Source organism: Trachurus japonicus, chromosome 20 (assembly GCF_045865225.1).
Source record: "Trachurus japonicus isolate A0001 chromosome 20, Traja_1.0".
Lineage (NCBI taxonomy): Eukaryota > Metazoa > Chordata > Actinopteri > Carangiformes > Carangidae > Trachurus > Trachurus japonicus.
The window spans coordinates 21,078,818-21,095,056 of record NC_140926.1 but is presented as its reverse complement, the minus strand read 5'-3'; the positions used below and the strand labels follow the sequence as shown (position 1 = coordinate 21,095,056).

General features: G+C 40.9%; 1 protein-coding gene across 2 annotated transcripts in view; it reads left to right on the top strand.

The window, feature by feature from the left end:
- Nucleotides 1–15,604, top strand: part of gpr158a (G protein-coupled receptor 158a) — an 84,166-nt gene extending 68,562 nt beyond the window's left edge. Inside the window, exons 7-12 of one of the 2 annotated variants that reach the window (XM_085763896.1) lie at nucleotides 3,023–3,261; nucleotides 5,034–5,172; nucleotides 8,133–8,238; nucleotides 8,708–8,854; nucleotides 8,959–9,042; nucleotides 9,482–15,604. In XM_085763896.1, the coding sequence (XP_085620022.1) occupies nucleotides 3,023–3,261; nucleotides 5,034–5,172; nucleotides 8,133–8,238; nucleotides 8,708–8,854; nucleotides 8,959–9,042; nucleotides 9,482–11,332 (2,566 nt within the window). In that variant the 3' untranslated portion in view covers nucleotides 11,333–15,604. The remainder of the gene's footprint in view (nucleotides 1–3,022; nucleotides 3,262–5,033; nucleotides 5,173–8,132; nucleotides 8,239–8,707; nucleotides 8,855–8,958; nucleotides 9,043–9,481) is intronic. The other variant, XM_085763898.1, reaches the window with a different exon arrangement.
- Nucleotides 15,605–16,239: the final 635 nt, after the last annotated feature.

The following is a 16,239-nucleotide window of genomic DNA, read 5'->3' as shown; positions in this document are numbered from 1 at the left end:
AGCCGACTGTTTGTCCATTTATCCGTACCGTAAAAATAATCCACATGACTGGTCATTCTTGAACGACTGAAGTGCGTCGCGGCGGTTCCCGTTTCACAGCAGCAGTAACGGTTATTTTCAAATTTGGCGCCGGAAAGGCGCGCACAGCTGTCATTGGCCAAGAGCCATTATGTCAGTCAGATCAACCAATCATGTTCAAATGCTCACGATGAGACAGCCAATGGATTTTGTTTCATTGTGGTAACATTTTATTTTTTATTTTTATATCTAATAAAAAAAATAATTCCTGACCTGCAATCGGTTCACAGACCATTGCTAAGTAAAACACACCGTTGCTAGGGTCACCGCTCTGATCAGAGGACACAGAGGAGGAGAACTATGCAGGATATTTACTTTAATTGAATTTTTACCTTCAGCTTCGGACTAATTGTGATGTTAGATAAATTACTTAACTTGTTACAGGGGGGGTTATAAATATACACATATACTATACTATATACTATATTTTTTAAATGTTTTACACGTATATATATATATGTGTGTGTGTGTGTGTGTGTGTGTGTATGTTGTATAAAATATAAACATTTAAAAAATATAGTGCCTTTTTGGCCTTGATCTCAATATATTTTTCAATATATACACATATATGATCCATGCATATATATGAAAATATATAAAACATTAAAAAAATATAGTGCCTTTTTGGTCTTGATTTCAATATATTTTTCAATATATACACATATATGATCCATGCATATATATATAAATATATAAAATATTTAAAAATATAGTGCCTTTTTGGTCTTTATTTCAATATATTTCTCAATATATACACATATATGATCCATGCATATATTGCAATATATTGGAAAATATAAAAATTAAATCCCATATATGGGAATATATTGCCTAATATATCACATGATATTTTCTAATATATTGCAATATATTTTTCTTTCGTAAGGGTGACACCAGCGCAACACGGGTTGCTTTGCCCCCAAATGATCTGCATATATAACGTAGTAATCATGGTTGGCAAGAGACAAACCGGGAGACAAATGTGTGAGAGCAGAGGAAGGGAAGGGACAGCCGGAGGATACAGCGGGGACCAGAGAAGAGGGGGCTCATCCAGCGCTGAATAGCCGATAATGAGACAGCGGGTCTGCTGTATTTAAAGTAATGTGCTTGAAATTGTTCATCTGTGGGCCTTTTTGTCAGGTGTATCTGTCAAAAAGGCCTAATGAAGATGCTGATTAAGAGGATGTGGCTAATGTAAGCGAGAGCCGAGTAAACCCTCAGAGGTGCAAGTTAACATATTGCACAGATCAATTTTTGATGGGGGGCTCATTAGTGAGGAGCGCAGTGGACACTTCATCAATGTATGTGAAGGGCAGAGCCTAAGAATAGCGACCACTGGTCTTTAAGCAGAATTTAACTCTTGTTAATTCCTGTCTGTGAATCTGAAGCTGTGTCACAGAAGAGCAGCTGGTGTAAACATTTGTTGTATTACTGAAAAACTAAAAGAAAGAAAAAATCCAGGCTTTGACTCTTGAGCTCTTTTGCTGCAAACTGCTCTCAGAGAAATTCGTCAGCACCAATAACAATGTTGAACTACTTCCTCTTTTGCTGCTCAAACAGAGAAGTTATTATTTGCGCTTTTACAAGCACTAGAGCTCCTGTCAGTAAAACATAAAGGTAATGTTCTGAAAATATGAAGAAGCTGCTGTTTTTCTGATGAGAGTAGTTTCAGTGTCACACTCTCACAGTCACAGAACAATCCTCCTGCACATTCAACATTTTTCTCCAGTGTCCTACAGTGATATGGTCACAAATCAGAAAAATAGCAGTTTCTGTTTTTGTTGCGTTTTAGTAAAAGCTTCTAAAATAAATTCCCCCCTTCTCTGCAGTTCCTCTTGTAACTGTTCTTCCGTCTGCTGTAGTGACAGCAGGGTTGACTGACTGACAAGTCCTCCCAGCTAAATGACCATGTAGTCACTTGTCCTCACCGGTGTTAACAGATTGGATGACAAGAAGCTGCTAACAGAGCAGTGTTTGACTAGACGTTTGGCTGGGTGGACATGGCTCAGTAAATCCTATATGGCTTTTTATATTGGAAGACTTGTTCCTACTGGACCCTCTAGCTGTTGTTGCTGGGACTACATGATGGCTGTTGTTGTTAAGAAACAATTAGCCATATTCACAACATCGCCATCTTTGCTTACATCATCACTTAGACTCAACGCCATCACATAACAACCGTTGAGCTATTTAACGTAGCCTACTGGTGTTCTGTGTTCACCACAACATCTGATATCGGCTAAAAGTACAAGCTTGTTAGCATCTTCCAGGCTTGAATAACGTGAAAAACGTGTATCTCAGTTTGTACTGCTTTCCTATCTCACGTTACATTAGCAATTGGGTGTCGTATCAACGTTATGTTCGCATTACCATTAGCAGTTAAAGCTAATAGGCTACTGGCTAACTTAATTTTAATCATTAACTCAAATGTAGTTGTGTGTAATTGTTTACCCACCCCAAGTGATGACGTAAGGAAAGAGGGCAATGCTGTGAATATGGTCATTGCAGATTGGTAACGAAGAACTTCTTAAAGCTTTAAAAGTAAACAATGTTGAGTGTCACACAGGAACAGTGTTGGGCACATTACTTTTAAAGAAGAAAAAAGTAATTAGTTATAGTTACTTTACTTCCCCAAAATGTAACTGGGTTTGTAACTGAATTACTACATTATAAAAGTAGCTAATTACCAGGAAAAGTAACTATAGCGTTACTTGTTTAGAAAAAGCTCAAATATGTTAAATTACTACTTAACACCATTATTCCCATCATTGCACAGGAACCACTCCTTTAGTTCCTGCTCCCCAACCTCCTCCTCATGGATATTGTTGCCTTATCTATCCAATTACTTCAGCAAAAGTGGACACAATACATAGTTGAATCTATATGATGACGGTGTATTTTTTTCCAATATTGAGGAACAGATTTGGTCTTCTCCCTCCCACAGGGTGCTGAAGGTGTTCCTGTCCAGGACAGCCCAGAGGATCCCCTACATGACCAGCTGGAGAGTGCTGCGTCTGCTGGGCATCATCCTGCTCATCGTTTGCTGGTTCCTGGTGGCTTGGACATCTGCCGTTTGTCAGAACCCAGACAGGAAGTCGGCTCTCATCGACGTGGGCTACACGCCCGACGGCCTGCAGTTCAGCATGTGCCTGCTGGATCGCTGGGACTACATGATGGCCGTCGGTAAGCAACCAGTAACCACCCTCTCTCTGCCTGCATAGGGTGCTGCCATTAGATTTATATACGCTTCTGCAGTGTGCGTCTGTACCACAGTGAGAAGACAAGGGTTATTCGAGGTATTTGTGGCATAAAATCAAGAGGTAATTTGTCTGGCGTGGTGCCTTCCCAGTTCAAAGCAAGAGAGGAAGAGTGAGTGATGAGGAGAAGTTGGATGAGTAAGACAGTTTGCCTCCATCTACATTTGGCAATGTTCTCATGTTTCTCAAAAGAAGACATTAGTCCTCTCCGCCGGCGCTGCACTCTTGGACGTTTTCCTGAGTGGAGCGTGGTGGAGGGGGCAACCGGCAGCAGATAAAGACAGATGAGGAATCAAAGACGCTTGTAGGGGAGCCGCATCTCGGCGTTGAGGAAATCTTCATGCTGTTCTGTGCCTGCTGACTCAGGCTTCACAAGAGAGAGAAGCGTATCCCTTTTAGACTTCTGGGAAAACAGATGGACCCCCGGCCGAGCCTCCATGCTGTGATACTGTATGCTGAGGCCAGATTTCCTATCTGTTCATTAGGAAGTAAAAATAGGTTGTTAATAGGGGATGTGCAGGTCGTCTCTGACGTCACCTTGCGCACAGGTCATAAATTTAACACACACTTTTTACGATGCAATAAATCTCTCAGCTTTAGTAAACCACACCTGCACACACTCTATCAGGTCCAATTGTAATGCATTTTACTGTCTTCCAAAAATAACATAGCACAGTTTGAAACCAACAAAGATTCATTGTTGACCTGATAATTCACAACAAAACTCAAGTTCCTGTTCCAGCTATTCAGTCATGTGTTAATTCAATCTAGATAATAACATTAGATTTAATCACGTTTGTCTACTGTGCAACTTCTCTCTTTCTGGATGTAATTGAGTCTTTTATTTAATCAAAATAAGTAGTGAAATAAATAGTTCATAAGTTGAAACCTATCATTTCATTTTGCTTAATAAAATGTTCACCCATGCTTTTTATTATTTAAATTTGTAATAAGAAGAGTGTTTGGGTTGCGATGTTGTAAAGATTGTATTGACTCATGCTTCCTCTTATTGATTGTTCAAAGGTTTCACATTAATCATCAGCAAAGGTCATCTGTTAAATATTAGGTTGTTGATAAAAGGTCCAGATGAGAATAAGAAGAATGCAATAAATAAGTTATTATTAGTTGTATTAAATATAAATTAGATATAAATATAAAAGTGTTCCTTCCATTCAGATATTCTTGTATCCACATGGCCTCACACAGCTCTAAAAAACACACACTTCTGTGAATGGCCACTGCATCTAATGCTCATTGTTGTTCCCACTGTGAGGAACCCGAGTGATTCACTGAGACCTGGCGGCCCCACAGTTCAAGCACACGACACCATAAATGTCAAAATAATGGCAACAGATTTTTCATGGGGAAGAAGAAAAAAAAAAAAAAAAAGCAGCATGTTTATTACTGTGGAGCCGGCTACCTGGGAAACATCACATGGGGTTGCCATGGCGGTGCACTGGGATTCATCTATTGTCCAGAGACCAAAACCCACAGCAGTTACAAATGAGTTTGATAGCATTTGTGCGAGCAGGGGGGGTATTTTTCTGTAAACCTGCGTTTGCCCCAGCTCCATGAGAGCGTTGAACTGTGAAGTGGCTGTGTCGGTGGGGGCACGCGCCCCAACAGCCTGTGTGCACCGCATCCAAATCATTTCTTGGCACGCGTGCTCACCGCTTCTCTGCTGTTCTTCCTTCACAGCCGAGTTCCTCTTCCTGCTGTGGGCGGTGTACCTGTGCTACGCTGTGAGGACGGTGCCGTCGGCGTTCCACGAGCCTCGCTACATGGCCATCGCTGTTCACAACGAGCTCATCCTGACGGCGATATTTCACGTCATCAGGTAACACCTCCTGCCCCCCTGTCATCTGGATCGGCTCAGTGGGTGTATGTGAATGAATGACACACAAGTTAAAGAGTCGGTTCCTCTAAATAACAAACAGGTGTCAGGCTCTGCACATTGCGGTGATTTATTTGTCCCGGCTTAGACGTCATGATGCCTGAGATCTCTGCTGTCAGTCTGACAGTGCAGGTGAATGGATTTTAATTTGTGATGCACACACTTAAAAGTTATATTTATCTATTTAGATCCCAATGAGTTCTTGGTGAAATTGAATGCTGAATGAAAATAATAAATCACGTACAGATACATACACATTTAAACATATTCGATTACATGGAAAGGCAAATTTATATAGGCTATGATTATTCAAACAGAAGCCAATTTTAACTTTGAACACCAAGGTGACACTGAAACTGAATTTTAAAACAATAATGAAAATACATTAAAATTAAAAAGACAAAATACACTGCAAGTTTCTAATTTTTAATCAGCAGCACAGCAACAATGGCCATAATCATTCAGACTCTAAAAACATTTAGAATGCACTTTGGTTTGGAATGGTTTTGGCTCATCAATACTAATGGACATGGGCGTAACCACGCATTCTTTGGGAGGGACATGCCCCCCCCCCCCAATATTAGGGCAACACCAATCTGCCCCCCCTAATAATATATAAAAATATGTGATATACATTCTCCTTTTAAGAACCCCAGCTGTTAACGCATCCATCTCTTGTTATTTCCGATTTACTTTCCATTTAATTCTATAGTTTAATTCATTTGTTAGGGAAAACTGTGTGTGACCACCCCCTCAGCTGTGTGTTGGTAGCGCCCATGCTAATGAACATAAAGAATTATAAACAGAAACATGTTACTCCAGATAATTCACCAACCTTACAATATTTTGTCATTTTTCAACTCATCTCCATTTCCCTCAATTATTTTGTTATGGAGCCACAAATACACCTTTGTAATCCTCAGCAGAAAATGCCCATTTTATCTGTGCACTCATATGCCACGAGGGAAGCTGGATGGGTATGTGTTTATGTGTGAGCTGACCCTTTAAACTAAGAAACTAAACATCACTTCCTGGTGATATCTTAACTTGGTGCCGTATAACCTCCACATCCACCTGCTCTCAGGAAGATAAAACTTAATTGCCAACAAATCCATCCTCTTCAACCCAGGAGTGTTATTAATGAGCATTGTCCCTGTCAAATAAAGCGGAAAAATATATAAAGATGCTGTCACATTCGCTGGCTTCATATTTAATATCACCGTCTCTTCTCGCTGTCGTCACTTTGACGTTTATGTCCTCTGCTAGATTGTCTCATTTGCATCACATATGGGCTCAAGCATGATGCTCTCAACCCCTCTGTTGATCTGGGAGTGTGTGGTGGGATCCACCCTCTCCCTCCTGTGTTCACGTCAAATAGCTGCACCATGCAGTTTATAAATGAGAGGTTTCAGCTGACACTGCCACAGCTATTCCTAGCTGGAGTCCCTTAAATGTGAGCTCAGCTCCATCACATTATTTACTAATGAACCATGTCAGAATGATTTATGCTGTTTTTAAGACAGCATAAACAGCTACTAGAGTTATTGGAAGCCATATTGCAGTTTGCATATTATATTGCATATTGCATAAATTGACATTCATTGTCAATAAATTGTGTATTGTCGATGTACAGCCTCCAAGTTTCTTAGAATAAATCAGAGTTTCAAACAGTTTTGATGGTATTTGAACATCTGGCTCTTAGCTATTACTCTGCCAACTCCTTTAATGGGCCTCCTCAGCCTTGTTGTAAGGAAGGCCTCTCTCTGCAGACGAGACCCCCTAATAAATTGGACAGTTGCCTGGTGTGGTGAGTTGATTCTGACTGGCTGCCACCAGAGACCACGGCCTACGCTCGGGCTTGTTAGAGGCATCCGGTGTCCATTTGTGTTACTCGCACAGCCCGCTATTTGATCCCACAGTGGCCAGTTAAAACTCAGGCTTCCTCCTTTGCCTCGATAGCTGTCAGGTTTTAGCCAGGTCCAGGTGTGAACCGGATGATGAGAGGAAATGCAGGGGATGTAACTGCTGGGAGTCTTTGCATGAGCGATGGCGAGACGACGCAGCCTGCGAGGAGACGGCATGCCAAGGTTATTAAATCCTCATCTGCACAGAAACTCCTCACAAAACATGAAGGAGGGAAGACTTCAAAGCTTTGGGACATTTCAAATGCTGGACCTTTGCCTTCATTCATGCCTCTAAGCTATTACCACAGTAACTGTTCGTTAATTAGCCATTTGCCAACTTCAACAACGTAATGAGCCTGCTAGATGACATTTGCTTAGATAGAGGCTCTCCAGTGGTTGAATTAGCATCTGACAGGACTTGCCTTCACATCCTTAGTGCGCACTAGGTCTTGCTGAGCTGAAAGCCTGTTAGTTCATTTTAAATAAAAGGCTAGAGCTCCTTACCCCACTGTTGTTTCTGGCGGTAATTATCTCATTTTTCCACCAACTGCTGTGCCACAGTCGGCCCTGCGTATTACTGTCTGATGCATAAATAGGCTGAATCTTGTGACCAGATCAAGGTCACTCCCCTTTAGTGTGACTCCAACTGAAAGAATGAGGGAAATGTTGCGTCCTCGCTGGCAAGAGGATCACTCAAGTGCAGTGTTATACGAGGCAATGGACAGACAGTGTATAAATCTACTTTGGCTGAAAACACATTAAATCTGCTGGTGTCTGTCTCTCCCGGCTCCATCTGTATCTCAGAGCTTTACTGCAGACAGAGAAATGTGTGAGAACATCACTACATAATTCAGTCCGACTTTACACTCTGGTTAGTGTATATGTGTGTGTACAAGTGTAATTTGACAGTCAGCCATCATAAGGGTTTTGAGGATGTGTTGATGAACACAGTTTCTTGCTTCCTCTTTATTCATTTTTTCTCTCTTTGCATCCTGACAGGTTCACTCTGGCCTCTGAGCTCCACCCAGACTGGATGCTGCTACTGTTCTTCACCCACACCCACTTAACTGTAACAGTCACAATGGGTCTGCTACTCATTCCTAAGGTAAAAGTCGTGTTTCACATAACTCTTATTTGCCTAAATGAAACAATAGTAAAAGTTGCTCTGTGCTTGTACAGTAAGTACAACCCTACAGTTTAACAAATGCTGAATTAGATAAATTAGATTGTGGTGTTATTACTTTTCAAATGCATTTGTTAATGTTTCATTTTGTTGTATTTCATTGAAATCAATGCATCTTTTAGTAGGGCGTTGATTGAATAAAATATTTAATCACGACTAATTGAAAATGAATCACACTTATTTGTTTATTCAAAATGTACCTTTCCATTACCTTGCCATTATCATTATACTGTATACTTTTCTTTTTGTCAACCAGTTGTATACTGTGATGTAGGCAGTCTGATACAGCTTCTTCTGTGCCATAGAGCCCCATTGTTGTCCAGAAACAATTAAAAACAGGTCACTGAGGCACACATTCACATCAGAAACATTTTTCAATGTCTTCCCCCAGTTCCTGTTTGCTGGCACCCACATGAGAGATGACATCGCATCTGAGGCCTATGAGGATGAGCTGGACATGGGTCGATCTGGGTCGTACCTTAACAGCAGCATAACCTCTGCATGGAGCGAACACAGTCTGGACCCTGAGGACATCCGGGTAAGACTTAATTTTGTTTCACTTTTCCACCTCCACTGTATAACCTGGTGTTGCCTTTTTCAATCCTCCCAAAAATACTGAGCCATGGCAGTTTTTTATTGCAGACACCAGACGAAATGGGCCATCTCAGTTCTATTAATGGCTGTGGCGTAAGGTCTTGTGACAGTCTTTGGGAAAAACGTACCAACGTGAGCAGAGATTTCTGTTTGTCTGTTAGAGCTGAAGAAGTCTCTCTTTTCAAAACGATTTGGGCACCCCTATTTACCAGAGGGATGACAACAAGAGCATTCGTTGTGTCAGATGGTAATAGTGGCAGAAGTACAATAATTTAAAGACCTGAGCTTAGAGGCTGTTTCAGACCTAACATTACAACACACTCCGTTTCCTTATTTGATGCTGTCCCGGACTGTCCTGTCTGCTTTTTCTCAGCACGCATGTTATATTACGTAGTACATCATTTAACCGCTGTTTGTAGTCACGTGTCATGGATTTGTCCGGCATGTTCTGTGTGCAGTAGAATGTGTGCTTTTTCGTAATAGTGGTTTACTTGGATATCCTATTTTTTGGATCCTGTAAAAATACAGATGTGCTTCAACAAGAGACTGACCACTTCTCTTTCCTTTGTAGGAGGAGTTGAAGAAACTCTACTCCCAGCTGGAGATTTACAAGAGAAAGAAGATGCTGGCCAACAACCCTCATCTCCAGAAGAAGCGGAGCTCCAAGAAAGGGCTGGGTCGCTCGCTCATGAGACGCATCACTGAAATTCCCGAATCTGTGCACCGGCAGTGCAGCCGAGAAGACAAGGAGGCCGGGGAACATGGGAGCAATCGTAACAGCATTTGCATGTTGAAAAAGAACCCCTTCGATCCACCTCACCCAGGAAAGCCGCCAAAGGAGGAGACTCTAAAGAACAAGGTTTTCTCCCTGAAGAAGTCCCACAGCAGCTACGACCACGTCCGTGACCAGAGTGAAGATTCCAACAGCTCGGCAACAGACAAGATGGAGGTTACCACGGCCGAAGGCTCCCTCCTGGATACACTCATGGGCAAGAAGCTGGTCAAGAAGAAATCTAGTGAGACCATAAATGTCCCAAGTGAATCCACGGAATCAGTTCCTCTGGTCTGCAAGTCAGCCAGCGCCCATAACCTCACTGCAGACAAGAAACCACTCCATCCCAGAGCCTCCATGCTGCAGAAGTCGCTCAGTGTCATTGCCAGTGCCAAAGAGAAGACTTTGGGCTTGACGGGAAAGACCCAGAGTTCAGAGGACAGCAATAAGAAGAGTCAGCCAAAGAGCAAAGACACAAAGGCAAATGCTGAATCAGATAATGAATGCCAACCCAAGATGATCATTAGCCAGTCAGTTGAGTACAAACAGAGCGCGCCAAAAGGTAGGGTCACGAAACAGCCGGTGAGTGGCAGCGAGCCTACAATCTGTTCCGATCCAGTCAAGGGGAAGGACCTTTACGATCTCTCAGAGGTCTGCCCTTGGGAAGTGGAAGATCTCCCAACTCCGTCTGAAAACAAGGTCCAAAAGCATGTATCTATAGCGCCAAAGGAAACCACAACGGTTCACGGAGGGAGCACTAAGGGAAGCAAATCTCAACAGCAGAAGCAAAAAGCTTCCGATCAGTCGCCATCAAGTGTCAGGAATTCAAAGGAGATTCAGAGGACGACAGCTGTTCGAGCAGATGTATGTCCATGGGATGATGTAGGGGAGAGCAATGTTGGTCAAGTGGAAGGGTCCAAGCAAGTATCCAGCCAGCAGCCTCATTCTGCAGTAGAGAGCTCCAAAACACATCGGGTAGATGTTTGTCCATGGGACTTTGAAGAGCCTCAAAAGACAGAGTTAGCTCGCTCACCAGATATGACAAAGCAAAGAAAAGGTACCTCTCCTGTGGATGGGAGAGGCAGAAGTACCTTTCCAGAATCATCTAAAGTAGGAGGCTCACTCCAGCTGCCTCCTCCAAAGGCCGACGTGTGTCCCTGGGACTACGACAGTACTGCAGTATCTCCAAATTCTGAGAGGACGCCCAGTCCCTCTCAAGGCTCCAAAACCAAGGAGTCCCCTTCAAAAAAGAAGGGCACCCTTTCCGCAAGAACACTTGAGACAGAGAAATCAAAAGACGCTGATGACGAGAGAGGTAGAACAAAAGCTAAGGACAAGAGCAAATCTACAGAGAAACACAGGAGCCAACAAAAAATGGCTGAGGTGTGCCCATGGGATGTCGAGAGTCAACAGGAGGTGCCGTTGGTAGAAAAAAGGAAAAGTGCAAATGTTGGGGCAGCCAAAGCAAAACCGGCTGAAGTATGTCCGTGGGACTTTCAGGAAGCGTCAGATACAAAAGGTACAGACAAAGGTGCTTCTGTACTCAAGCAGAGCAATCCAGTTCCTAAAGGTGGAGTAGTGAGCGCCCCTAAGAAGGCAGATGTTTGTCCCTGGGACTTTGAGGATAGCACATCAAACAAGAAGGCATGACACTAAACCTTAATGGACCATTGAAATTATAGTTCTTGATGTATACTTTTTTTTCACTTGGAAATCGTTAAATATTACCTTTTACTATTATTAGTACGGTGACTTGGAAAAAAGTTGATCAAATTCCACAAGTTGCCTTCCTTTCCAAGGTTTTGTTCCTGTTTTACCTATTTTGAAAATAAGTAAAATGTGCAAAAAAAACAAAACAAAGTCATGATGAGCATTCCAGATTATTACAGGAACATCCTGAAGATTAATTGTAGACTAATTATGCAACTTTTGATTCAGCCTTTTCACTTAACAAGCAATGTTCAAATCTGCATTTACCATATTCTGTGCTCATGACAACAGTTACCTAGTTCTTTTCGTGCATCAACATCATCATACTTTGGACTAGGGCATAAAGTGACAATAGAGGTGTAGAGAAAACATTTTGTTTCGTGTAAAATAAAAGAAAAAAAAGTAACTGAACCACAGAAGTGAAAGCCAAAGATTAAGGAAACATTTACAAAGAGGGATTTTGGCCGGTAAAGTTAATTTATTAGTTTGTGTCCAAACCTTGGCACAGAGGCAATGAGGAAATCAATCTATAGCACTTTAGCCAACCCCATTGATTGAGAACGGAGGACAGGACTCTGTTCTTCTTGTACATTTCGTCTTCTTATTTTCAACTTCATGGCATGATGATCACACCGGATGTCACACCACACCAAACAAAATTTGACATGTTTTTCCTTTATGTTTAGATCTATTTAATTGTAGTTCTCGGCAGATTAAAATGCTTCCAAGTCTGCTGAGATGTACTGTATGTGCCTAACTAACTAGCATTGTCTTGTATTAGTCTGAAGTAAAAGCAAGTGGCTTCATCTTCAGCATTTTGTGACGGTGAATTATATAAACAGCATGCACAGCCAGGTATCGAGAGTAGTTGGACCCTACAGGGTTGTCAACAAAGGCAGTTAACATGTTGACAAGTATATAATGTTTTAGTTTAACTTTTTCTGAATACCAGAGTCACTCACTCTCTCTGCCTTCATGTTTTCAAAAAGCTCATTCAGGGTGGTGAAGATCATATGAGAGCAGCATTAATGTGAATGTGTCTCAACATGACTCATGTGTACGCTGTAAAAAGTAGGGACATAGAAACTCTGATGGGTTACGGGGAAAATTATTTGCACCAGCTTCGTTTATGAATCCAGCATGAGTCTTTGTGTTGGCTTGCACCAAGTGTGTGCGTGTTTATGTGTGTCTGTGGAAACAACACAATGGATTTCAACTATAAATCAAAAAAGTTAATCCAGTCTCCTCAGAGTTGAACCTCTGGAGCCTGATACGTCATCGAGTCCTGGCAGCGCTTTTTGTCTATACATTCCCTCTGTCTCACCAAAGTAGAGAGTGAACATGCCGTGTATTTCAGTTCACAGTTCAAGAATAATTCAGGTTTACTATGGACTTTGGTCAAATTTTTGTTTTGTTTTTTGTTTTTTATTATTAACTGAAAACTTGTACTCATCAAATGAAGTGTTAAGATGTGATTTTAGAGGACATTTTGTTGCTCGATGTCATTGTTCACAGAAGTAGCTATTTTCTTCTGGCTCTGGCACCAGAAGAGAAATCAAAATACACCACTCTCTTCATTCATGACACCAGAACCTTTTGCTCAACAAATGCAAAGAAAAAAATTTCATTGGACTCATTTTCATTTTTTTATCCTTTGAATAAAACCAATAAAATTTCTCAACCTTCGCCATGTAGTGGCCAACTTTAAAATATCATAAGAAATATAATTTACATTTACTTTTTTTATATAATTCAAGAACATTTTTTCCCCAAAACTACAATGTTTTGCAAACCACTAGTTCCCCACAGATTGGGAACTAGTTTATACGAAATATTGCCTTCTTGCTTTAGCTTTTGGCCAATCACATTTCCTTTAAATCTTTGTTGAAGCAACACACCTTTGTGCGTTTGAACAGTAACTTTGGTGAGTACAATGTCATCATGCGTGAAAATAACAAATATTTAAGAACTACAGTAGTATTATTCTGACACCATTTTCTTTCTTTTGTATCGAAAAGTTTTCGAGTAGCATAATGCATGTTCTTCCCTGTTTAATGCAAAGTAGGCTAAAATGAAACTGATTGATTATGCTAATAACTTTAGAAGTAGATTTAGCAACGTGCTTATCAATTACAAATTTGACTAAACCTTTGGAAGGTTTTGATTTGTTCAGTGTTTTGTATCAAAATGTCTAAATATTCATCCTGCACTATCCATCCTGGGATTACAGTGGAAAAAAAAGAAGACATTTCCCACTTATATTCAAAATAATACCTGTTGAACAGCTGACAATATTTGCAGCAATGTGAGGAGAACTATGTATCAATATAGCATCTACCGTACTTTATGGTATCTTGTGAGAATTACATGGTATCACTGAATGTCGTCACCGATTGTAATTATCTGTATTTGATGTCAAATTCCTCTTGACAAAATATACAAGCTCTGTCGGAGTCCTTACTAACTGTGATAAGAAAAAAAAATCAGTGCTCGTCAGTGAGAATTTTACCTAAGTCCTCATTTGATTAAACACAGTTGTTTTTAAACTGCTAAATTTCTGTAGCACAGCCTCAATGAAAAAGGTCCAGTGACAAATATTTGTAGCTGTTCTTATCCGATTTTGTTTAACGCGCTCTACAGCTAGACTCCATAAACGTGATTTGGACGCGACGTCTTATATCTGCCTCCACCGACTGAAGAATTACCTCTGCCGCTGCGCTGCATGTGTGTGTGCGGGTGGGGGGCTGGTGGTGGTGGGGCTCATCTGAGATATTTCAAATGTGGAGTGTTTGCCTTTCAGCGTGAGATTTGTCATCACCTCTGCTTTATGAGCTCCTTTAGGAACAGTGTCTGCGAAGAACTGTCACCGTGCATGGATTGATTGTAATGCTTTGGTGGATCTATATGATATTTATGAACCAGATGTTAGGCGTCATCCATCATATGCATTGTGGTAGCGGATGCGGGATCCTATTACATGGGATTTCCTGACCTCTGGTATGACAGCAGCACAATTTCTAAAGCCCCCTTTTCTGTTTTTAAACTTGACTTCAGTCTTTGCAATCACTGCCGCATTAGATTTTACTGCCCTGGGTGATGAATACTAGGCTGTGTATTTTTAAATGGAGCCTCTTTTTTTTGTCCTTGTAAGAAAGATATTTCAAAAAGGAAGAGACATGTTTATTTTATGATGATTATTTTGAAAGTCTTCATGTTCATGACCCCAGACTGAGCTCACACAGGCTCCGGAGCAGCTGCGATTTTGGGTAAAAATTCAATGTATTTGTTTAAAGAAAGCATCAGTACAAGCAATATTTTATAGCATTTTCAAGCAAAGGTGTCAAGACGCGTTTTTATTCATTGATGTTGATTTTAAACTTTTACACACCTGGCCCATGAGATTTCCAGATCAGTTACAGACGGAGCACAAAGGAAACACTATTACCGCAGAACAGAAAACACTTCAAGTGCAATACCCCACAGTTATATGAAGGATTATGCCACTTACTTTTTTTATTTTATTTTGCAAAACAAGTAATCTACTCCGTTGTTTAATAGCATAACCTCAGATGATGTGTTTGCTGTAGCATTCCTCAGTTCAGTCAGTCCATAGCTGTCTGTGTGAACATAACCAGTGTCTCACTGTCTGCTTCTCTGGAGATTATCATTGTGTTTTTGTTGTAACCATCGATGAATCAGTGACAGTTTGAATCGCAGCCGTCCTACTCGGGTGTGCACATCGAGACCGTTTGTTCTTGTACCATCTCGACATAGACGATACTGTGTCCTGTAGCTCTCTCAGTCGGATCTTGACCATGGTGCGTTCTGTTGGCTAGCTGCTTTCATTTTTAAACCTCTCTCTTCTCTTGTGACCAAACCAAGTCACCCGATGGCAAATACAACTACTACTATTGCTACTACTACTATTCAATGCTGTAACGTCGTAAATCTTGCTCTTGTGGCTTCTGCATGAATTCAAGAAATTAGTAGGACCGATGTTTCACTGCCCTTGATAGAACAAAAAAGAAAAAAAATTGATCTTTTATGGACTGTTACAAGTTGTATAGTGAGTGATACTGTCCCTAACCCACTGTATTATGTGCTTGTTATAACTATTGCTCTATGACAAGCTTATAGCATCAATATATGGGAATATTTGGTAGATTTATATTGTGTTATATTGTGATAGCATGTACATAAAAGATACCTCCTCTGCAATAAATATTTATATGAAATGAAACTGTGTGTTCACTGCTGTAAATGTCTCATGATTTGCGTCCTAAGCTGAAAATTACCTTGACAAAGCACTTTTCATTTCTACTACAACATTTCTAAATCCAGTGGGAGGCTGATACAAGACACTACCATGATGCATTTCTGCTTAGTAATCATCCCTGTCTCAGGTTTGTTTGCTTATTCTTCATGTAGACATGCAGTTGGAGAAACCCTGGCCTTTAAAAGCCTTGTGCATCATAACCACTTTAGGATATGTGCGTCTTGGCGACTGTCCTGAAATGCTTTTATGGCTTGTTGTGGTCTTTTGAACAGAGATCAATGGCGGCTCTGCAGGAAGCAGGAGATAGAAGATGGTATCAAATGCTGACTCCAGACCCCTGCAGAAAAACTGAGCGTCGTTACTTTCCAATTCCAAAAATAATTACTGGCCAAGGGGATATTATATTTATTCCCTGAGCCAAAGGGGGAAATTATTTCCTGCTCTATTAATCCATCAATTTTCTTTTTAACCCCCTAAATTCTGGCTAATGAGCATCACATGAAACATAATGTCCATCTACATCCCTTATGTGCTTATATCTCTGAATATACAGGCAGTGATGCAGCCAAAT